Source organism: Bombina bombina, chromosome 2 (assembly GCF_027579735.1).
Source record: "Bombina bombina isolate aBomBom1 chromosome 2, aBomBom1.pri, whole genome shotgun sequence".
In the NCBI taxonomy this organism is placed as follows: Eukaryota; Metazoa; Chordata; class Amphibia; order Anura; family Bombinatoridae; genus Bombina; species Bombina bombina.
In genome coordinates, this window is record NC_069500.1 from 412,608,392 (window position 1) to 412,634,466 (window position 26,075).

General features: G+C 38.6%; 1 protein-coding gene across 1 annotated transcript in view; it reads right to left on the bottom strand.

Moving 5' to 3' along the window:
• Positions 1-20,421: 20,421 nt before the first annotated feature.
• TBX1 (T-box transcription factor 1) overlaps positions 20,422-26,075 on the bottom strand; it is a 32,485-nt gene continuing 26,831 nt past the window's right edge. Inside the window, exon 8 of the mRNA XM_053700513.1 lies at positions 20,422-23,338. Coding sequence (XP_053556488.1) covers positions 22,953-23,338 — 386 coding nt within the window. The 3' untranslated portion in view covers positions 20,422-22,952. The remainder of the gene's footprint in view (positions 23,339-26,075) is intronic.

Here is a 26,075-nt window from a genome sequence, read left to right on the forward strand (position 1 = left end):
GGCGGTGTTAGCGGAAGCAGATTAGGGGTTCATAGGGATAACGTAGGTTGCGGCGGTGTACGGAGCGGCAGATTACGGGTTAAAAAATATATGCAGGGGTCAGCGATAGCGGGGGCGGCAGATTAGGGGTTAATAAGTGTAAGGTTAGGGGTGTTTAGACTCGGGGTACATGTTAGGGTGTTAGGTGCAGACATAGGAAGTGTTTCCCCATAGGAAACAATGGGGCTGCGTTAGGAGCTGAACGCTGCTTTTTTGCAGGTGTTAGGTTTTTTTCAGCTCAAACGGCCCCATTGTTTCCTATGGGAGAATCGTGCACGAGCACGTTTTTGAAGCTGGCCGCGTCCGTAAGCACCGCTGGTATTGAGAGTTGCAGTGGCGGTAAATTATGCTATACGCTCCCTTTTTGGAGCCTAACGCAGCCCTTCTGTGAACGCTAAATACCAGCAGTATTTAAAAGGTGCGGGAAAAAAAGCCTGCGTTAGCTACGCGGGTCGTTACCGACAAAACTCTAAATCTAGTCGTTAGTTTTTAATGTCCCTTTAATGTTAACTTACTACCACAGTCTATCCCCTCAGCTAAGAATAATAGAATGTGAATTGAAGAATACCTCAGTTATATTATTATACACTACTCAGAAATAAATTATATGTTCAGTCTGAATATATAGTCAGAGTTTACAATTATCTATACTATAATTGCATTTGTAATGTCCGTCGCCATCGGCAGTTGCGCATGCATCCTCAATGGAATGTTGGCAGCGCGAGGACAAAATAATTCACCTGCATGCAGCATCCAGGTTAAAGGGCCACTGTAAGTAAATATTTTCTATGCCTGTTACTAACTAACTACCCCAAATACGCTTTTTATCAATAACATTTCATTAACATATCTCTACCGTATATCAGAAATCTTGTCTGCAAATTTAATTGTTTTCCAAACCCACTCCGTGGGTATCCTTTGCTCTGTACCAATCCGTTTACAATACCTAGGTTTCAAAATGGTGCTTTAAACACAAAGTTATTGGTTTAAGTATTTTGAACATGCAGTGCTGAAAATAGGGGGCAGGATTACGTGACATCATCGGCGAATAAAAGATATAACTTTTAGAACGTTATGAAACTTCGTTTTGGAGAAAATATAGGTCAGTAGGTTTTAATTAATGTTTATTAACTTTAATATGTTAGTTGTTTAGCTTAAAAATTATAACAGAAAGTAATCCTTTAATTCCGAAAATGCCAGGGTGGTGAAAGAATCCACGGAGATCCCGGTGGATGCAGCGAAGGCAAACGGAGCATTACAAAAGCAACAAGCATCAAGTATTAAAAAAAAAAAAAAAACTAACTGCCTGCATCAAGTATTAAAAAAAAAAAAACTAACCACCCTCATCAAGCATTAAAAAAAAAAAAACTAACCACCCGCATCAAGCATTAAAAAAAAAAAACAACCGCCCGCATCAAGTATTTAAAAAAAACTAACCGCCCGCATCAAGTATTAAAAAAAAAACACTGTCAGCACGAAATATAACAACAACAAAAATCCTACAAGAAATATTAAACCATACGTACCCTAACCTAACACCTCCTAACCTAACACCCCCTTAAATTAACCAAAATTACCTAAACTAATACATTCTAAAGTTACAAAAAATTGAAAAAAAAATAAGTTTACAAAAATAAAAAAGGCTAACATTACAGAAAATAAAAAATCAAATTAGCAAATTTAACAAAATTAAACCTAATCCCTATGAAAATAAAAAGCCCCCCCCCAAATAAAAACACCCCTACTCAAATCCTACTGGCTGTTCAAATCAGCCAATAGAATGAGAGCAAGTGAAATTCTATTGGCTGATTTGAATAGCCAATAGAATTTCCCTTGCTCACATCCTATTCGCTGATTTGAACAGCCAATAGGATTTCAGCAGCTTTCATCATATTGGCTGATTTTAATTGGAAGATCAGCCAATAGGAATTCAAGTGACTCCATCTTTAATTGCGTACCTTGAATTCACTATTCAGATCGTACGAAGAGGATCCTCTACGCTCCATGGCTCCGCTGTCGCCGTTTTTCAGTTCCAGGGTCGCAGGTCTTCAGCTCTGTGGTCTTCAGTCTTCAGCTCCGCTCCGTGCAGGATGTTCCTGGAAGAAGGAGAGGTTGCGCTTTGAAGAAGACTTCTCCGCCTGGAAAAGGACCTTCTCTGCCGGACTTCAGGAATGGTGAGTAGCAACCTGGGGGTTAGACTTAGATTTTTTTAACGTTTTTTGGGGGGGGGTTGTTTTATTTAGATTAGGGATGGGCAGTAAAAGAGCTAAATGCCCTTTTAAGGGCAATGCCCAAACAAATGCCCTTTTCAGGGCAATGGGTAGTTTAGGTTTTTTAGTGTTAGGTTCTTTTATTTTGTGGGGTGGGGGGGTTACTGTTAAGTGGGACTTTGTATATTTTTTGTAAAAGAGCTGATTATCTTGGAGCAATTCCCTGCAAAAAGCCCTTTTAAGGGCTACTGGTAGTATATTCTTAAATTAGGGGGTGTTTTTATTTTGGGGGGGGCTTTTATATTTTCATAGGAATTATTTTCATAGGAATTAGGTTTAATTTTGTTAAATTTGGTAATTTGATTTTTTATTTTCTGTAATGTTAGTCTTTTTTTATTTTTTGTAAACATAGTTTTTTGTTGTTGTAACTAGAATGTATTAGTTTAGGTAATTTCGGTTAATTTAAGGGGGTGTTAGGTTAGGGGGTGTTAGGTTAGGGTACTAACGGCTAGATTTGGAGTTTTGTCGGTAACGACCCGAAAAGGTTACGCCGGCTTTTTTCTGGCCGCACCATAAAAATAACTCTGGTATTGAGAGTCCACATAAAGTCTGCGTTAGGCTCCAAAAAAGGAGCGTAGAGCATATTTAACGCAGCTTCAACTCTCGATACCAGAGTTGCTTACGCAAGCGGCCAGCCTCAAAAATGTGCTCGTGCACGATTCCCCCATAGGAAACAATGGGGCTGTTTGAGCTAAAAAAAAACCTAACACCTGCAAAAAAGCCGCGTTCAGCTCCTAAGGCAGCCCCATTGTTTGCTATGCTGACCCATGCATATTATTATTAACCCCTAATCTGCCGCTCCGTAAACCGCCGCTACTTACATTATCCCTATGTACCCCTAATCTGCTGCCCTAACATCGCCGACCCCTATATTATATTTATTAACCCCTAATCTGCCCCCCACAACGTCGCCTCCACCTGCCTACACTTATTAACCCCTAATCTGCCGAGCGGACCTGAGCGCTACTATAATAAAGTTATTAACCCCTAATCCGCCTCACTAACCCTATAATAAATAGTATTAACCCCTAATCTGCCCTCCCTAACATCGCCGACACCTAACTTCAATTATTAACCCCTAATCTGCTGACTGGAGCTCACCGCTATTCTAATAAATGTATTAACCCCTAAAGCTAAGTCTAACCCTAACACTAACACCCCCCCTAAGTTAAATATAATTTACATCTAACGAAATTAATTATCTCTTATTAAATAAATTATTCCTATTTAAAGCTAAAAACTTACCTGTAAAAATAAATCCTAATATAGCTACAATATAAATTATAATTACATTGTAGCTATTTTAGGATTAATATTTATTTTACAGGCAACTTTGTAATTATTTTAACCATGTACAATAGCTATTAAATAGTTAAGAACTATTTAATAGTTACCTAGTTAAAATAATTACAAAATTACCTGTAAAATAAATCCTAACCTAAGTTAGAATTAAACCTAACACTATACTATCATTAAATTAATTAAATAAAATGCCTACAATTACCTACAATTAAACCTAACACTACACTATCAATAAATAAATTAAATACAATTCCTACAAATAACTACAATGAAATAAACTAACTAAAGTACAAAAAATAAAAAAGAACTAAGTTACAAAAAATAAAAAAATATTTACAAACATAAGAAAAATATTACAACAATTTTAAACTAATTACACCTACTCTAAGCCCCCTAATAAAATAACAAAGACCCCCAAAATAAAAAATGCCCTACCCTATTCTAAATTACTAAAGTTCAAAGCTCTTTTACCTTACCAGCCCTGAACAGGGCCCTTTGCGGGGCATGCCCCAAGAAGTTCAGCTCTTTTGCCTGTAAAAAAAAAACATACAATACCCCCCCAACATTACAACCCACCACCCACATACCCCTAATCTAACCCAAACCCCCCTTAAATAAACCTAACACTAAGCCCCTGAAGATCATCCTACCTTGTCTTCACCTCACCAGGTATCACCGATCCGTCCTGGCTCCAAAATCTTCATCCAACCCAAGCGGGGGCTGGCGATCCATCATCCGGTGGCTGAAGAGGTCCAGAAGAGGCTCCAAAGTCTTCATCCTATCCGGGAAGAAGAGGCGATCCAGACCGGCAACCATCTTGATCCAAGCGGCATCTTCTATCTTCATCCGATGACGACCGGCTCCATCCTGAAGACCTCCACCGCGGACCCATCTTCTTCCGGCGACGTCCAACTGAAGAATGACGGTTCCTTTAAGGGACGTCATCCAAGATGGCGTCCCTCGAATTCCGATTGGCTGATAGGATTCTATCAGCCAATCGGAATTAAGGTAGGAATATTCTGATTGGCTGATGGAATCAGCCAATCAGAATCAAGTTCAATCCGATTGGCTGATCCAATCAGCCAATCAGATTGAGCTTGCATTCTATTGGCTGATCGGAACAGCCAATAGAATGCGAGCTCAATCTGATTGGCTGATTGGATCAGCCAATCGGATTGAACTTGATTCTGATTGGCTGATTCCATCAGCCAATCAGAATATTCCTACCTTAATTCCGATTGGCTGATAGAATCCTATCAGCCAATCGGAATTCGAGGGACGCCATCTTGGATGACGTCCCTTAAAGGAACCGTCATTCTTCAGTTGGACGTCGCCGGAAGAAGATGGGTCCGCGGTGGAGGTCTTCAGGATGGAGCCGGTCGTCAGCGGATGAAGATAGAAGATGCCGCTTGGATCAAGATGGTTGCCGGTCCGGATCGCCTCTTCTTCCCGGATAGGATGAAGACTTTGGAGCCTCTTCTGGACCTCTTCAGCCACCGGATGATGGATCGCCAGCCCCCGCTTGGGTTGGATGAAGATTTTGGAGCCAGGACGGATCGGTGATACCTGGTGAGGTGAAGACAAGGTAGGATGATCTTCAGGGGCTTAGTGTTAGGTTTATTTAAGGGGGGGTTGGGTTAGATTAGGGGTATGTGGGTGGTGGGTTGTAATGTTGGGGGGGGTATTGTATGCTTTTTTTTACAGGCAAAAGAGCTGAACTTCTTGGGGCATGCCCCGCAAAGGGCCCTGTTCAGGGCTGGTAAGGTAAAAGAGCTTTGAACTTTAGTAATTTAGAATAGGGTAGGGCATTTTTTATTTTGGGGGTCTTTGTTATTTTATTAGGGGGCTTAGAGTAGGTGTAATTAGTTTAAAATTGTTGTAATATTTTTCTTATGTTTGTAAATATTTTTTTATTTTTTGTAACTTAGTTCTTTTTTATTTTTTGTACTTTAGTTAGTTTATTTCATTGTAGTTATTTTTAGGAATTGTATTTAATTTATTTATTGATAGTGTAGTGTTAGGCTTAATTGTAGGTAATTGTAGGTATTTTATTTAATTAATTTAATGATAGTATAGTGTTAGGTTTAATTCTAACTTAGGTTAGGATTTATTTTACAGGTAATTTTGTAATTATTTTAACTAGGTAACTATTAAATAGTTCTTAACTATTTAATAGCTATTGTACATGGTTAAAATAATTACAAAGTTGCCTGTAAAATAAATATTAATCCTAAAATAGCTACAATGTAATTATAATTTATATTGTAGCTATATTAGGATTTATTTTACAGGTAAGTATTTAGCTTTAAATAGGAATAATTGTTTTAATAAGAGATAATTAATTTCGTTAGATGTAAATTATATTTAAATTAGGGGGGTGTTAGTGTTAGGGTTAGACTTAGCTTTAGGGGTTAATACATTTATTAGAATAGCGGTGAGCTCCAGTCGGCAGATTAGGGGTTAATAATTGAAGTTAGGTGTCGGCGATGTTAGGGAGGGCAGATTAGGGGTTAATACTATTTATTATAGGGTTAGTGAGGCGGATTAGGGGTTAATAACTTTATTATAGTAGCGGTGCGGTCCGCTCGGCAGATTAGGGGTTAATAAGTGTAGGCAGGTGGAGGCGACGTTGAGGGGGGCAGATTAGGGGTTAATAAATATAATATAGGGGTCGGCGGTGTTAGGGGCAGCAGATTAGGGGTACATAGCTATAATGTAGGTGGCGGCGCTTTGCGGTCGGCAGATTAGGGGTTAATTATTGTAGGTAGCTGGCGGCGACGTTGTGGGGGGCAGATTAGGGGTTAATAAATATAATACAGGGGTCGGCAGTGTTAGGGGCAGCAGATTAGGGGTACATAAGTATAACGTAGGTGGCGGTCGGCAGATTAGGGGTTAAAAAAATTTAATCGAGTGGCGGCGATGTGGGGGGGCCTCGGTTTAGGGGTACATAGGTAGTTTATGGGTGTTAGTGTACTTTAGAGTACAGTAGTTAAGAGCTTCATGAACCGGCGTTAGCCCAAAAAGCTCTTAACTACTGACTTTTTTCTGCGGCTGGAGTTTTGTCGTTAGATTTCTAACGCTCACTTCAGACACGACTCTAAATACCGGAGTTAGAAAGATCCCATTGAAAAGATAGGATACGCAATTGACGTAAGGGGATCTGCGGTATGGAAAAGTCGTGGCTGAAAAGTGAGCGTTAGACCCTTTTTTGAGTGACTCCAAATACCGGAGTTAGCCTAAAACCAGCGTTTGGAGCCTCTAACGCTGGTTTTCACGGCTAACGCCAAACTCCAAATCTAGCCGTTAGTTATTTAAATAGTTATTTGTGCTGTGGGTTTTGGTGGTTTAAATTGTTAATAAGTTAATAAGATTTATTGCGATGTAGGGGTTTTGCGGTTTAGGGGTTAATAGGGTAAATAGGTTTATTGCGATGTAGGGGTTTTGTGGTTTAGGGGTTAATAGGGTAATTAGGTATATAGAGATGTGGGGGTTTTGCTGTTTAGGGGTTAATAGGGTAATTAGGTTTATTGCAATGTGGGGGGTTGCGGTTTAGGGGTTAATAGGGTAATTAGGTTTATTGCAATGTGGGGTTTTTGCGGTTTAGGGGTTAATAGGGTAATTAGGTGTATTGCGATGGGGGGTTTTGCGGTTTAGGGGTTAATAGGGTAATTAGGTGTATTGCGATGTGGGTGGTTGACGGTTAAGGGGTTATTAATTTAAGTTTTACTTGCGATTTTTTGGGGAAGGCTGAAATATAGGTAAAGAACTGTTAGGTTTATTATTGGGAGGCGGCTCAGTTTAAACATTATTTATACAGTCACAATCATAGTGACTGTATAAATGATGTAGACACTGACATTTGTATTAATGCTTATTTTTTCAGTGTTAGTGTCTACATTATTGATACAGTAACTATGCATTGATACAGTATAGATTATTTGTGGGCGGAGTTACGGAAATTGCCGATCGCAACTTCCGAAAATATTTTAAGGTCATAGGAATTAACATATACGTCAGTGTCAATCAAACACTGCACGTTGTGGAAAGCCACACCTCTCACGGGAAATCGAGTGTGTCCCTTGCGACTAACCACGCCCCTTCCTCGCGCCGGTTAGTCAATTTAAATAAGATGTTAAAACAGTATTTGACGCAGTTAGAAAAGAGCAGTCTGTGAGGAGAGTTGTTGTAGAGAGAGATCAGTTAGATTAATAGCGGAACATTGTATTTAGTTTAATTGTTTAGTATTATTAGCTATTCTATCCAAAAGCTTTTTTAAAAGCTAAAGTAAAGCCTGTTGTGTTTTATTTTTAACAGCTTTTTTCAAAGCTTAAGTTGTATAAAAAAAAAATAAGAAAAACGATTGGAAATATTTTACCTCTTAAGCTTCATAGAAAGCTTAATAACAGAATTATAAATATAATTATATAGCTTTTTTTTAAAAGCTAAAATAGTTTAAAAACAAGGGTTGTTGCTACATAAGTAGCTCAGTAGGATACAAAATTTTAGAATAATTTATATATATTAATATAAAGTATACTTATCTGCCGAATGCTGGTGGAGAGTTATAAAAAACAGTCCCCCTACCCCCACCTCACAAAATTATAAAGTATCCAATTCCCTTTATGGCCAATCAAAAATGATGTCCAAATTCCTATTCCTTATGTTACTTGCTCTTACAAATGATGTAGAGTCTAACCCTGGTCCCCCAGCGAATTCCATTCCTAGCCTTCCAGCTAAAAAAGGCCTCTCCTTTGTGCACTGTAACATCCGCAGCTTACTACCAAAAATCGATGCACTGCAAGCATGGTGTTTACATTACAAGCCCAAAATCATTGTGATCTCTGAATCCTGGCTAACCGCAAAAATACCTGACTCTGCCATTGCTATACATGGGTATTCATGCCATAGAATTGACAGAGCAAAAAGAGGAGGCGGCATTGTAATTTATGTTGACAATTCCATAAAGTTCACCCCCTTACAAAAATCTAGCTCTCCTGCCACCTTTGATTTCCTTTCTGGCACAATTGAGATCCCGTGCAGTAAATCAATCATTGTTGCAGGAATCTAACGACCACCTAGCTCCCCTGTGCATTCCCTTTCTGACATAGCCCATCTCCTTAGTGAAACCATAGCTCAAACCCCAAAAAGTGAGATTTTGGTCTTTGGAGATTTTGATATTGATTGGCTGAATCCTAAAAACAATAGTTATTGCTCACCATTTAAGACTTTGCAGCTAACGCAATTAATCTCCTCCCCAACTCACATAAACATTAAAAGCCATAACCACACCCTCCTCGATTGGATTCTCTCCACTTCCCCTGACCGAATCCAGGAGGCAGGTGTTGTCCCTAACAGTTTCAGTGACCACTGCTTAGTATACTGCGTGCGCAAAATAAGGCCTACTAAATCCTCCCCCAAGGTTAAAATCACCAGGTCCTTCAAAAAATGTAATCTTCAATCATTTCTAAATGACATCAAGAACCTCCCCTGGCACAGATTAAACCTAATTCCAGATTTAGACTCTGCAGTTGAATTCCTTCAGTTCGAACTCCTACAAGTTTGGAATTTGCATGCCCCGCTGCGTAAGGTGAGAGTAAAAGGAGCGCATATGAATTGGATCACAGCTGACCTCTTTCAAATGTACCAATTTCAGGTTTCATTGTGGTCAAAGTTCAAGCATACTGGCTCTATGAACAATCACTGTGTATATAGAAAATGGCGAAATATATGCACTAAACAAACAAAATTGGCCAAGGCCCAATATTTCTGTGAAAATCTGAAAAATAACATATAAAACCCTAGAAAGTTTTGGAAAGTCATAAATAACTTACACACTCCCCCAATCCACTCCCAACCCTCCACTGTCAAAGTGGATAACCAAACCCTGCAACTTCCCTTAGAAGTAGCAAATGCCTTTAACAATTACTTTGTCGGATGCTCCACCACCCTGATTGACAAACTAATAAATGACACGCATCCTGAAACTACAAATGTGGATCAGGCCCCACTAAATATACAAAGAGTAGTGCCTATCCATAAAAGTGGTGAGTTAACCTTGGTTACTAACTATCGCCCAATATCATTGCTCCCAGTATTGTCAAAAATCTTAGAAAAATGCATCCATACGCAACTATGTGAGTATTACCAACAATCTAGCTATATGACCCCTGTTCAATCGGGTTTTCGCCCGAATCACTCCACTACAACTGCCCTCCTAAAGGTTTGCAACGACATCCAAACTGGCATGGAACAAGGAGACCTAACTGGAGCTATTTTTCTTGATTTTGCAAAGGCCTTTGACACAGTAGACCACGACATACTACTGCTTAAACTAAAAAACTCAGGTATTGGTGATCATCCGCTAACCTGGTTTCGATCATACGTATCGGATCGATCACAGTATGTCTCCATTTCTGACAGTGACTCCCTCCCTCTCCCAGTCACGTGTGGTGTTCCCCAATTTTCCATTCTCGGCCCCCTACTATTCACATTATTTATAAATGATCTGCCAAATGTCTGCAAATCCTCAACTGTACACATGTACGCAGACGACACAGTAATCTATGCAAACAAACCCGATCTGCCGCAACTTGAGGCAGTGCTCCAAGACCAGTTCACAGAGGTAGAAAAGTGGATCATAAAACACAAACTCTTCCTAAACACTGACAAAACTGTCACAATGATCTTTGGAAGGGTACCTAAATTACGCAAACTACAAAAGTCCCATCTACGCATTAAAACAAAATCAAATTCCACACTGACCGCAGTCCACACTGTGTTGTATTAATTTGTTTTGTAATTTTCCCTATGGTTCTTGCACCCAGACCTGTCTGGGGTTAACTGCTCGTGGCACTGGGTACAGCACAGCTTCCTGTGAGTGCCAGTGGCACCCAGGGCTGAGTATGTTGCAGGGTCATGGGATGTGTACCCGGTCCGGTATGAGATTGCAGTTCCCTTCCGTGTTTTGTATATATCTAGGGTGGTTACATATTCCTGTGCACCCTTCCCTTGTTTTCAGTTTGTTTGGATTTGAAAGCTTGCATTGTGTGGCTGTTTTAGGGTCTCAGGTATTGGAAAGGACCTTGACGTGGTACCTGAGCTTGTCCCATTTGGCCAGATGCGGTGACTAACCTTTCCATTTTTGCTTTTAAATCTTAGCTTGAGAGCTTGGAAGTGAGTGCTGGGTTTTCTCTGTGTGTTGTATTAATTTGTTTTGTAATTTTCCCTATGGTTCTTGCACCCAGACATGTCTGGGGTTAACTGCTTGTGGCTGTGGGGACAGTACAGCTTCCTGTGAGTGCCAGTGGCACCCAGGGCTGAGCATGTTGCAGGGTCATGGGATGTGTACCCGGTCCGGTATGAGAGTGCAGTTCCCTTCCGTGTTTTGTATATGTCTAGGGTGGTTACATATTCCTGTGCACCCTTCCCTTGTTTTCAGTTTGTTTGGATTTGAAAGCTTGCATTGTGTGGCTGTTTTAGGGTCTCAGGTATTGGAAAGGACCTTGACATGGTACCTGAGCTTGTCCCATTTGGCCAGATGCTGTGACTAACCTTTCCATTTTTGCTTTTAAATCTTAGCTGAGAGCTTGGAAGTGAGTGCTGGGTTTTCTCTGTGTGTTGTATTAATTTGTTTTGTAATTTTCCCTATGGTTCTTGCACCCAGGCCTGTCTGGGGTTAACTGCTTGTGGCTCTGGGGACAGCACAGCTTCCTGTGAGTGCCAGTGGCACCCAGGGCTGAGCATGTTGCAGGGTCATGGGATGTGTACCCGGTCCGGTATGAGAGTGCAGTTCCATTCCGTGTTTTGTATATGTCTAGGGTGGTTACATATTCCTGTGCACCCTTCCCTTGTTTTCAGTTTGTTTGGATTTGAAAACTTGCATTGTGTGGCTGTTTTAGGGTCTCAGGTATTGGAAAGGACCTTGACGTGGTACCTGAGCTTGTCCCATTTGGCCAGATGCGGTGACTAACCTTTCCATTTTTGCTTTTAAATCTTAGCTGAGAGCTTGGAAGTGAGTGCTGGGTTTTCTCTGTGTGTTGTATTAATTTGTTTTGTAATTTTCCCTATGGTTCTTGCACCCAGACCTGTCTGGGATTAACTGCTTGTGGCTCTGGGGACAGCACAGCTTCCTGTGAGTGCCAGTGGCACCCAGGGCTGAGCATGTTGCAGGGTCATGGGATGTGTACCCGGTCCGGTATGAGAGTGCAGTTCCCTTCCGTGTTTTGTATATGTCTAGGGTGGTTACATATTCCTGTGCACCCTTCCCTTGTTTTCAGTTTGTTTGGATTTGAAAGCTTGCATTGTGTGGCTGTTTTAGGGTCTCAGGTATTGGAAAGGACCTTGACGTGGTACCTGAGCTTGTCCCATTTGGCCAGATACGGTGACTAACCTTTCCATTTTTGCTTTTAAATCTTAGCTGAGAGCTTGGAAGTGAGTGCTGGGTTTTCTCTGTGTGTTGTATTAATTTGTTTTGTAATTTTCCCTATGGTTCTTGCACCCAGACATGTCTGGGGTTAACTGCTTGTGGCTGTGGGGACAGTACAGCTTCCTGTGAGTGCCAGTGGCACCCAGGGCTGAGCATGTTGCAGGGTCATGGGATGTGTACCCGGTCCGGTATGAGAGTGCAGTTCCCTTCCGTGTTTTGTATATGTCTAGGTGGTTACATATTCCTGTGCACCCTTCCCTTGTTTTCAGTTTGTTTGGATTTGAAAGCTTGCATTGTGTGGCTGTTTTAGGGTCTCAGGTATTGAAAAGGACCTTGACGTGGTACCTGAGCTTGTCCCATTTGGCCAGATGCGGTGACTAACCTTTCCATTTTTGCTTTTAAATCTTAGCTGAGAGCTTGGAAGTGAGTGCTGGGTTTTCTCTGTGTGTTGTATTAATTTGTTTTGTAATTTTCCCTATGGTTCTTGCACCCAGACCTGTCTGGGGTTAACTGCTTGTGGCTCTGGTCACAGCACAGCTTCCTGTGAGTGCCAGTGGCACCCAGGGCTGAGCATGTTGCAGGGTCATGGGATGTGTACCCGGTCCGGTATGAGAGTGCAGTTCCCTTCCGTGTTTTGTATATGTCTAGGGTGGTTACATATTCCTGTGCACCCTTCCCTTGTTTTCAGTTTGTTTGGATTTGAAAGCTTGCATTGTGTGGCTGTTTTAGGGTCTCAGGTATTGGAAAGGACCTTGTCGTGGTACCTGAGCTTGTCCCATTTGGCCAGATGTGGTGACTAACCTTTCCATTTTTGCTTTTAAATCTTAGCTGAGAGCTTGGAAGTGAGTGCTGGGTTTTCTCTGTGTGTTGTATTAATTTGTTTTGTAATTTTCCCTATGGTTCTTGCACCCAGACCTGTCTGGGGTTAACTGCTGGTGGCTGTGGGGACAGTACAGCTTCCTGTGAGTGCCAGTGGCACCCAGGGCTGAGCATGTTTCAGGGTCATGGGATGTGTACCCGGTCCGGTATGAGAGTGCAGTTCCCTTCCGTGTTTCGTATATATATATATATATATATATATATATATATATATATATATATATATATATATATATATAAAATTTGTTTAAATTTTTAAAGTTAAAAAAAAGTTGAAAATGTAAGTATAGATTAGAATAATATAAGAAAGATATTGCAAATTGGGGTTTGCAACATCTGTAGATTATTTAGGAAATCAGTTTCTCAAACACCAGTAGATTACTTTATGTATATATATATATATATATATATATATATATATATATATATATATATATATATATATATATATATATATATATATTTAAGCAGCATTGCTAAATAAAGTGTCGCAATATCTGTAACATTATGACATAAATTAATGTTGTTGCTACATCTGTAGCCTTATTATATTTAATATATTTTGCATACATTTAGGACAAAAGTCCATTCCCATAAGGTTGTCACTATACCTGTTGGTTTTATACATATACAGTTTCAATAAGTTTGGCAAATAGGGTTTGGCTAAACAGGTATATAGAGTGTGGCTATATCTGTAGTTTATTATATAGAAAAACATAATTTATGTAAGAACTTACCTGATAAATTAATTTCTTTCATATTGGCAAGAGTCCATGAGCTAGTGACATATGGGATATACAATCCTACCAGGAGGGGCAAAGTTTCCCAAACCTCAAAATGCCTATAAATACACCCCTTACCACACCCACAATTCAGTTTAACGAATAGCCAAGCAGTGGGGTGATAAAAGAAAGGAGTAGAAAGCATCAACAAATGAAATTTGGAAATAATTGTGCTTTATACAAAAAATCATAACCACCATAAAAGGGTGGGCCTCATGGACTCTTGCCAATATGAAAGAAATGAATTTATCAGGTAAGTTCTTACATAAATTATGTTTTCTTTCATGTAATTGGCAAGAGTCCATGAGCTAGTGACATATGGGATATCAATACCCAAGATGTGGAGTCTTCCACTCAAGAGTCACTAGAGAGGGAGGGAGTAAAATAAAAACAGCCATATACCGCTGAAAAAATTAGTCCACAACCCAAAAAAATAAGTTTATTTCCATTTGAAAAGGAAAAAACTTAAATCAAAAGCAGAAGAATCAAACTGAAACAGCTGCCTGAAGAACTTTTTCTACCAAAAACTGCTTCCGAAGAAGCAAATACATCAAAACGGTAGAATTTAGTAAATGTATGCAAAGAGGACCAAGTTGCTGCTTTGCAAATCTGATCAACTGAAGCTTCATTCTTAAAAGCCCACAAAGTGGAAACTGATCTAGTAGAATGAGCTGTAATTCTATGAGGCGGGGCTTGACCCGACTCCAAATAAGCTTGAAGAATCAAAAACTCTCACCACATCCAAAGAATGTAAGGATCTTTCCAAAGGATTCTTAGGATTAGGAGACAAGGAAGGGACAACAATTTCTCTACTAATGTTGTTAGAATTCACAACCTTAGGAAAAAATTCAAAAGAAGTCTGCAAAACCGCCTTATCCTGATGAAAAATCAGAAAAGGAGATTCACAAGAAAGAGCAGATAGCTCAGAAACTCTTCTAGCAGAAGAGATGGCCAAAAGGAACAACACTTTCCAAGAAAGTAGTTTAATGCCCAAAGAAAGCATAGGCTCAAATAGAGGAGCCTGTAAAGCCTTCAGAACCAAATTAAGACTCCAATGAGGAGAAATTGATTTAATGACAGGCTTAATATGAACTAAAGCCTGTACAAAACACTGTATATCAGGAAGTATAGCAATCTTTCTGTGAAATAAAACAGAAAGAGCAGAGATTTGTCCTTTAAAGGAACTTGCAGACAAAACCTTATACAAACCATCCTTAAGAAACTGTAAAATTCTAGGAATTCTAAAAGAATGCCAAGAAAATTTATGAGAAGAACACCATGAAATGTAAGTCTTCCAAACTCTATAATAAATCTTTCTAGAGACAGATTTACGATCATAGTATTAATCACTGAGTCAGAGAAACCTCTATGACTTAGAACTAAGCGTTCAATTTCCATACTTTCAAATTTAATGATTTGAGATCCTGATGGAAAAACGGACCTTGAGATAGTAGGTCTGGCCGTAACGAAAGTGGCCAAGGCGGGCAACTGGACATCCGAACCAGATACGCATATCAAAACCTATGTGGCCATGCTGGCGCCACCAGCAACACAAATTATTGTTCCATGATGATTTTGGAAATCACTCTTGGAAGGAGAACTAGAGGCGGGAAGATGTAAGCAGGATGATAACGCCAAAGAAGTGTCAGCGCATCCACTGCTTCCGCCTGAACATCCCTGGACCTGGACAGGTATCTGGGAAGTTTCTTGTTTAGATGAGAGGCCATGAGATCTATCTCTGCAAGACCCCACATCTGAACAAACTGAGAAAACATCTGGATGGAGGGACCACTCCCCTGGATGTAAAGTCTGGCGGCTGATATAATCCGCTTCCCAATTGTCTACACCTGGGATATGCACCGCAGAGATTAGACAGGAGCTGTATTCCGCCCAAACAAGTATTTGAGATACTTCTTTTATAGCTTGGGGACTGTGAGTCCCACCCTGATGATTGACATATGCCACTGTTGTGATATTGTCTGTCTGAAAACAAATGAACGGTTCTCTCTTTAACAGAGGCCACAACTGAAGAGCTCTGAGAATTGCACGGAGTTCTAAAATATATAATGGTAATCTCGCCTCTTGAGATTTCCATACCCCTTGTGCTGACAGAGATCCCCAAACAGCTCCCCAACCTGAGAGACTCACATCTGTTGTGATCACAGTCCAGGTTGGCCAAACAAAAGAAGCCCCTTGAACTAAACAATGGTGATCTATCCACCATGTCAGAGAGTGTCGTATATTGGGATTTAAGGATATTAATTGTGATATCTTTGTATAATCCCTGCACCATAGATTCAGCATACAAAGCTGAAGAGGTCTCATGTGAAAACGAGCAAAGGGGATCGCATCCGATGCTGCAGTCATGAGATCTAAAACTTCCATGCACATAGCCACTGAAGGGAATGACTGAGACTGAAGGTGCCGGCAGGCTGCAACCAATTTTAAACGTCTCTTGTCTGTTAGAGACAGACTCATGGATACTGAATCTATCTTGAAGCCTAAAAAGGTAACCCTTGTCTGAGGAATCAAGAAACTCTTTGGTAAGTTGATCCTCTAACCATGTTTCCGAAGAAACAACACTAGTTGATTTGTGTGAGATTCTGCAGAACGTAAAGACTGAGCTAGTACCAATATATCGTCCAATAAGGAAACACTGCAATACCCTGTTCTCTGATTACAGATAGTAGGGCACCCAGAACCTTAAAAAAGATTCTTGGAGCTGTTGTTATGCCAAATGGAAGAGCAACAAATTGGTAATGCTTGTCTAGAAAAAAGAATCTCAGAAACTGATAATGTTCTGGATGAATCAGAATATGAAGGTATGCAAGTCTATTGTGAACATATAATGTCCTTGCTGAACAATAGGCAGAATAGTCCTTATAGTCACCATCTTGAAAGTTGGTACTCTTACATAACGATTCAAATTTTTCAGAACCAGAACTGGTCTGAATAAATTTTCCTTCTTTGGGACAAAGAATAGATTTCAATAAAACCCCAAACCTTGTTCCAGAAGAGGAACTGGCATGATTACCCCTGAAGACTCCAGGTCTGAAACACACTTCAGGAAAGCCTGAGCTTTTACTGGATTTTACTGGGATACGTGAAAGAAAAAAACTTCTCACAGAAGGTCTTAATCCTATTCGATACCCTTGAGAGACAATGCTCAGAATCCATTGATTTTGAACAGATTTTATCCAAATATCCTTGAAAAACCTTAATCTGCCCCCTACCAGCTGAACTGGAATGAGGGCCGCACCTTCATGCGGACTTAGGGGCTGACTTGGTTTCCTAAAAGGCTTGGATTTATTCCAATTTGAGGAAGGCTTCCAATTGGAGGCAGATTCCTTGGGGGAAGGATTTAATTTTTGTTCCTTATTCTGAGGAAAGGAACGAAAACCGTTAGAAGCCTTAGATTTACCCTTGGTTTTTTTTATCCTGAGGCAGAAAACCTCCCTTTCCCCCAGTAACAGTTGAAATAATAGAATCCAACTAGGACCCAAATAAATTATTACCTTGGAAAGAAAGAGATAGTAATCTTAGAATTAGATATCATATCAGCATTCCAGGATTTAAGCCACAAAGCTCTTCTAGCTAAAATAGCGAAAGACATGGATCTGACATCAAATTTGATAAAACATAGTATCAAAAAATAGTATCATAAATAAAATGATTAGCATATTGCAGTAAGCGAATAATGCTAGATAAGTCAGAATCCAATTCCTGTTGCGCTAAATTCTCCAACCAGAAAGTTGATGCAGCCACAACATCAGCCAAAGAAATTGCCGGTCTAAGAAGATGACCTGAATATAAATTGGCCTTCCTTAGATAAGATACAAGCTTCCTATCTACAGGATGCTTAAAGGAAGTACTATCTTCCATAGGAATAGTGGTACGTTTAGCAAGAGTAGAAATAGCCCCATCAATTCTGGGGATCTTTTCCCAAAACTCTATAGATTTTGCTGGTAAAGGATACAATTTTTTAAACCTTGAAGAAGGAATAAAAGAAGTACCTGGCTTATTCCATTCCCTAGAAATCATATCAGAAATAGCATCAGGAATGGGAAAAACCCCTGGGGAAACCACAGGAGGTTTAAAAACAGCATTTAAACGTTTATTAGACTGAACGTCAATAGGACTGGTTACCTCAATATCCAAAGTAATTAACACTTCTTTTAATAAAGAACGCATATACTCAATTTGAAATAAATAAGTAGATTTGTTAGTGTCAATGTCTGAGGAAGGATCTTCTGAATCGGATAGATCCTCATCAGAAAAGGATAAATTATTATGTTGTTGGTCATTTGAAAATTCATCAACTAAATGAGAAGTTTTAAAAGACCTTTTACATTTATTTGAAGGTGGAAATGCAGACAAAGCCTTCAGAATAGAATCAGAAACAAATTCTTAAAAATTTACAGGTATATCATGCACATTAGAAGTTGAAGGAACTGCAACTGGCAATGTACTATTACTGATGGATACACTATCTGCATGTAAAAGTTTATCATGATAACTATTACAAATGACATTCGGCGAGATAATTTCTACAATTTTACAACAAATGCACTTAGCTTTGGTTGAACTGATGTCACGCAGCAATGTTCCAGTAGAAGCTTCTGAGGCAGGATCATGTTGAGACATCTTGCAAAATGTAAGATAAAAAACAACATATAAAGCAAAATTATCTATTTCCTTATATGACAGTTTCAGGAATGGGAAAAAAAAAAAAAAAGCAAGAGGCAAACATCAATGGGGTATTGAAATAATAAAAAAGTTTGGCCAAGTATGACGCACAACGTAACTAAACTTTTTTGGCGCCAAAAAAATAACCCGGAAATGACACACTAATGACGCAACAGTGTGAAAGGTCTCGGTGTTAAGTATGACGCCGGAAGTGATGAACTTGCGTCATAGACGTACTTTTCCGCGCCAAAAAAAAAAATTGCGCCAAGAATGACGCAATAAAATTTAACATTTGTCGCACCCGCGGGCCTAATACCGCCCGCAATTTGTAAGAAGTAGTCAATTGAAAAAAAGACTAAACCCCAGGTAAGAAATAAATTTCATATTTAAAAGATGTTTATATTCCCCAAATATGACACTGACAATCTGCAGAAGGAAATACATGAACCTGACTCATGGCAAATATAAGTACAATACATATATTTAGAACTTTATATAAATGCATAAAGTGCCAAACCATAGCTGAGGTGTCTTAAGAAATAAAAAACATACTTACCAAAAGACACCCATCCACATATAGCAGATAGCCAAACCAGTACTAAAACAGTTATTAGTAGAGGTAATGGTAAATTGAGAGTATATCGTCGATCTGAAAAGGGAGGTAGGAGATGAATCTCTACGACCGATAACAGAAAACCTATGAAATAGACCCCCGTTAGGGAAATCATCGTATTCAATCAGTGATACTCCCTTCACGTCCCTCTGACATTCGCTGTACTCTGAGAGGAATCAGGCTTCAACAATGCTGAGAAGCGCATATCAACGTAGAAATCTTAGCACAAACTTACTTCACCACCTCCATAGGAGGCAAAGTTTGTAAAACTAAATTGAGGGTGTGGTGAGGGGTGTATTTATAGGCATTTTGAGGTTTGTGAAACTTTGCCCCTCCTGGTAGGATTGTATATCCCATATGTCACTAGCTCATGGACTCTTGCCAATAACATGAAAGAAATATTTTTTATATATTTTAGACAGTAGTCCATTATAATTATAGTATTGCTACACCTGTAGCTTAAATATTTATATAAAAGAACAGTTACAAAATAGGTTGTTTCTACACCTGTAGTTTAAAAAATAATTAGACTGCCCTCTGGGCAGGCTTATCGACTAGTATAGTATAATGGGGTTTGCCATGCAGCTAAACTTAATTATTTTATATCAATAACAAAGCTAAACTAGATCATTAAGACAAGTTAACTTAATTTAATAAATTAGTGTGGCACTTGCCCTAGTTTAGGTTATTATGTTTCTTAAGACCTCATAAAGGTATAAAATATGTGTTTTACTAGACTGTTTTCTTATATAAAAAGTATTAAGGCGTGTGTTATATACCCTTAACATAAACTTAACATAGGTTGCACCTTGATGAATAAATTAAGTATCTTGGCAACCCTGAGCGGCTTTTGCAAAAATCATGCCTTGGCCTCATTTCTGTTACTTTATTGATTTGTTTTTGTTCATTTTCAATAGCAAAATGATTTTGTTCACGGCTGCAATAGTACAAGTTAAGGGATTCAAGATTACACAATTTATATTCTGCAATAAGTATACCTACAAGCATACTATTCGTAAATTATAGCTATCCCAAATTATGAAAAGTGTGTTCAGCCTTTTGCCCATTATAATTTAATTTTTGTTGTTTACTATTGAAATCAGCAGATGACAAATGTATATATATATTTGTGGTATAAAAAGAGACAGTAGTAAAATGGTAGATGTAAAATCATTGCTTCAATAGATTCTCCAGTCTTACAATTATACAACAGTTAAGCACCAAAAGTATTTTTTTAGGAGATGAGACTCCCTGTATATATATATATATATATATATATATATATATATATATCACTTCCTGCCTCTCTGGCAGTTATGCCTATATGACTGACCAGTCGTGGTCTCAGGCTTTTTTTTATACAGAATCAACGCTATTCTGTTCACTTTTCTGTGACAGTTTAAAAATAAAACACGCACACAGGGCTTCTTTCCAAAAAACGAAAGCATAACATTTATAAAATGAACTGTTCAGTGTCTTTTCATTTTAACAGGTTAAGATTCTCTACATACATATCTACACATGTATCTACAAATATCTACAGAGCTAACAGATGTGAGTCTTTGGTTGTGCATGACCTCTTTGTTTCTGGTATGTGGCTGGTGAGTTATGTGTTTATAAAATCTGCTCAGGGAAATAAATATAAGAGGTAAGTAATTGCATTTAGGGAAATAAATAAAAGAACTTCATGAGTACGTTCTGCTATGGAGATGCAGCAGATCATTGCTCTTCTGGCCATCCTGACACAGATGGATTTAACAGGTAAAGGGGCGTTGTGCTCGGATTGATTTCTTTTTCTTTTTTGTTACATCTAAAAAAGGACATTTTAAAATGCTTTGTAGTGAGGGTTTTTTAAGTTGTGAGATGATTATATACACATTTTCTTCTGAAGGATTGTCCCTCCCCACCAATAAAGATGTGAGGGTCTATAACTATCAGACAAAAGCACATCTGCACACATATGCATTACCTGCTAGTTTAAAGGGACAGTCAAGTATAAATTAAACTTTCATTATTCAGATAGGACTTTTAATTTTAATCAACTTTCCAATTTACTTTTATCATCAAATTTGCTTTTTTCTCTTGGTATTCTTAGTTTAAACTAAACATAGGTAGGCTCATATGCTAATTTCTAAGCCTTTGAGGGCCGCCTCTTATCACATGCTTTTTAAATCTCTTTTCAACACAAAGAGACAGAAAGTACACGTGGGCCATATAGATAACTGTGTTCAGGCACAGGGAGTTATTTAAGATTTAGCGCATTACAATGCTAAATTTAAGACAATAGATAATAAACAGTCACAGTCATGTGATCAGGGGGCTGGAAGAAGGTTCCTAGATACAAGGTAATCACAAAGGTAAAAAGTATATTAATATAACTGTGTTGGTTTTGCAAACCTGGGGAATGAGTAATAAAGGGATTATCTATCCTTTAAAACAATAACAATTCTATGGTAGACTGTCCCTTTAAAGGGACATGAAACTATTTTATTCCCCATGATTTAGAAAGAGCATCCAATTTAAAACACTTTTACAATTTACTTCTATTATAAAATAATCTTCATTCTCTTTGTATCCCATATAGAAAAGCAGGGACGTAAGCGCCGGAATGTGCACGTCTGTAGCACAATATGGCAGACGTTTTGCAAGAATGTTATACATAGCACTAAATGGCAGCACTTTTTTCTTGCCATGTAGTGCTCCAGATATGGGCATGATATCCATCCAGGTATCTCTTCTACAAAGAATACCATGAGAACTAAGCAAATTTGATAAATGAAGGAAATTGAAATATTTAAATGTTATGCTAAATCACAAAAAAAAAGTTGGGTTTCATGTCCCTTTAAATTTAAACAGATTTTAATTACCAATATTTTCATGATAAAAAATTGCATTCATTGCTGTTTGTTGAAATGCATAATAGAATATTTTGAGCACAACGTCCCTTTAACTAAAAGCTTTGGCACACAACTATATGAAGATTAGACTTTTCTTAAACTACTGTGTAGAGGAAGATTTGTAATCACCTAATAAAAATGTATTCATTTAACAATGTAAATCATAATCAGACTCGTCCTGAAAATACACTGCAAATAGATCTAAAAGCTGACTTTAAAGAGCACACATGTCCTGGATCAAAACAACTTCAAATGCAGGAAGTAAATGTAAGGCAACAGCAATAAAACAACAATCTGTGTACATCATTAAGAAAAGAACAGCGTCTGTCAATGCATTATACAGAACTGTACAAGCATTCTCAATCTGTACAGCAGCTTTATTACAGTGGTTGATGAAGTTTAGTGGACAAACAAGCATTAAACAATAATAGGTTTGCATGGTTGCACTCTGAATTCACCCCAAAAAGTCTGTCACATTGGTTTATAGCTTTTATCAATGCAATGTCCCCCTGCTAATGAGTGAATTAAGTTGTATTAACAGGAAAAAATAAAACAGCAAAATCACCAAAAGCATATGGCTTCTTTTAAGCAACAATAGTGCACCTGGCCCTGCTGAAGTTAATGCCCTGTGTTGAAGGATCTTTGCCATTTACAGTGCAGGTATAGACCTTGCTTATAATGCAAGACGTCTTCCAGGCTCAGAATTTGTAGCTGTGGTAACAATGAGCATGTGTAGAAGTTCCATGAACCTGCCCAGGGTCTCTTCAATGGACAGGATAAACTCAAGTGCCAGCGTAGGCAGAGCCAGTTCTGTCATAGCTAACAGCTCCACCAGGATTCAGTAGAAGATCCAGCTTGCTTGTTGGCTGCATGGTTAGCTTCACAAATCACACTGGTAAAAAAAAAACCTGCCCTTTTGAGTTTAGACAAAGAGCAAATTTAATTTCCCCATTAATGTGATATCCAAAGCATAAACTACTAAATAGTTAAACTCATGCATAGAAGTCACTTAATAGCTTTAAATAGTCATTCAAACAGATATTTCTATGAGTTCAGATGTTATCTTGGCCCATACTCATAACTGCTGGGCGCTCCAGCTGCAGAATACATGTTAGCTGCTGCTGGATTCATATGATGGTGGTGGTAACTGTGTCCTCTAATGCTCGGCAATGGGTAAGGAGTCGGTCTGGTTTTTGCACCTAGATAGTGATCGTAGCTTGTTGGGTATTTGTAGGGGTGGTGATGAAGGGGTTCTGAACCCTGCGAATGAGGGTCCAGGCGCAGTTCATGTGTAGGGCTGGGTCTGCCAGTACTGAGAGGGACAAGTCCACCCGGCACAGGTAGGGAGGGGCTAAGAACTCTAGACATTAGCTGTTGATGAGCAGCATCGCCATGCAAAGGTGTGCCCCCAGCATCCCTCTCATACTCTCTTCTGATGTCTCCATCTGTAAGACAAAAGTATCATTAGCTTCCAACTTTGAGAAAAGCCAGACACTGAAATTAGATACAGGTCATTTTCTAGTTTTTCAAGACAATATGCCTTAGATTAACCAAGTCGAACAAGAAGACTAGCCTGTATGTGCGCATATAGCCTGCATCAGGAAATGCTGATAAGAAAACATTAGCTAGTAGGATTCCACACTAATAGGACAACTTTCAGTGTATAGAGGTCATATCTCTCTATCTGCCCTTACTGAAATGTAGCTTTTAGCAGACCAGGACTGAATGATTTAATTTAGTGAAAGATGTTACAAAGTGTAAATTTATAATGTTTTCACAGATATAGTAAGAGTCGCTTAATAAAAATAAAATATAAATAGCTTGTGGCATCAGTGATCTTTTGTTGCAATACCTTATTTTGCTTTTTTCTTGGAATACAATATAAACATTTAATACGTATGTAAAAAGACATTTCAGTCATGTTTTGTATGCAATGCACTGTAAAAGATCTGCAAATAAATTAAAATACAGGAAAAAGCAGACAACATAAAAAATGTAAGTACAACACTTGAATTTTATACTAAACATTTTAAAGAAAATTATGTTTTAAAGGGACACTGAAACCATTTTTTTCTTTCGTGATTCAGATAGAGCTTGCAATTTTAAGCAACTTTGCTTATCCTTTTTTCTTCGTTGGTGTGTAGGAGGTGACGTCGCTACAGCCTGGGAGGTGTGTATGCTGTAATCCAAAAAAGTCGAGCCAACTTCGTAGCACAGGGGTAAGAAGAAGCAGCACTCTCAAACCAAAGTTAAAATCCAAATTTTATTCCTTTCTTTTAAAAACAAAGACAAACAGCACAGCACAGTGCAGGCATCGTTCTCTTTCTTTCTTTATTTGAAAAAGAAGGCATCTAAGCTTTTTTGGTTCGGACCTCTGGACAGCACTTTTTTTATTGGTGGATGAATTTATCCACCAATCAGCAAGGACAACCCAGGTTGTTCACCAAAAATGGGCCGGCATCTAAACTTACATTCTTGCATTTCAAATAAAGATACCAAGAGAATAAAGACAATTTGATAATAGGAGTAAATTAGAAAGTTGCTTAAAATTTCATGCTCTATCTGAATCACGAAAGAAAAAATTTGGGTTCAGTGTCCCTTTAAGTTTAAACGTCCCTTTACGTTTTTCACAGATTTTTTATGTGTAGTTATTGCCTTTATCTGTCCCTGTATGAGCAGAACATAACAACCAGTGGGTTTGAAAATACAGGAAATACTCATATTACAAAATGGATTTGTGCTGCTTAAAAAGATGATGTGAATGTTCCAAGCTTTGGAGCACATAAAATGGCCTATACTTTAGATCTCAACTACCGTTTTTTCTTTTTTTAGTTATTGTAGCTTTCATTGTACCCAGTGTGTACAAGATTATTTTGCTTAAGGCCTAAAGAAATCTAGAGCAGCTTTTAAGAAAAAAAATACAGAAAACGTTTTGTATGTTTATTCTGCTGTTTTTGTATTCACTGGGTCAAATGTAGTTTCACTGGGTTGGTAAAATAAACAGGGGCTTTGCAAAGAGTCTAATACAGAAGCTTCCAACAATACAAGAAAATCTGTCTGAAAAGCAAACTGAGCATTTCCCATTACTCCAGAGGGCAAGTTGAGCAAAATAAGGTATCCAAACCGTTGTCTGAAAACCTTCAAATCCATATCATTGTGTAGGGCTGAAACCTGCCTCGTTTGACAAGACATTCTTATGGGGATGAAATCTGAATGAAATGACTGACAAGTATGTACACGCTTGAAATTTCTTGTAGTTGTGTAACACTAAACAAACACAGACTGCATTTATTTGGCCAGACCCAAAGTGTGCTATAGAGGATAGGCCCCTGTGTGTCTCTGGAGCTGTTTACTCAGCATGATGGAAAATAAAAAACATGTTAAAAACTAGCAGTGTGTGACAGTTCTCAAATCTCCAATGTCAGTAAAGAGGAAAGCTCCCACAGTGTTTGTGTGTGGTATAAATCTCACGAAAGTTGCTACAAATGTTTGTTATTTCCACTCAGGGATCTCTACAGCATAATGAGTAATTCTGCAAGGCTGTATGGGAGGGGTGCACAGCGTAGAGCGCTAAGAAATGGCAACTGCGGGAGAAATGCAAGGAATTAATTAGGATGAGGTAATTTACTGTTTTCTGTGTTTACTGTTTTGTCTACACGCATCCAGTGACAAGGAGCAAACATTAGCAGTGCTTGTAACTCTCCGAGTAGCCTGAAAGCCTCTTGCTAACACTCTCTGATATGCTCTTGAAATAATGAATAGATTGTAATAAAAAAAACTACATTCTGGGAGGCTATTAATAGTATTTAGTGCTGAAAACTGATGCAGTTACTCCCAAATGTGTCGCAGTAGGGAAGTAGGCCGGGGGTTATAAAATTGCAAAAAGACATAAGTCCTGCAGTTCTCTTGGAGATCTAGTTACAATCTCAATGAAAAGATTGTACATAACAGTAACTGTAAAGGGCAAGCACAGAAATCCAGTCCTTAAAAATATGCTTTGGTCCTGATTGTTTTACATATGAATGTACAATACAGCTGTGACAAGTGGCAGCCCTTGCCCTGTGCTATAGAGCAGTACAGCCCATATTTGGTACAAACTTCTCAAGAGCCTTATTTATTTAAAATCAGTATATTGGCATAAAGTAATGCCACAAATATGTATTTATCTGTGCATCAAGCTAG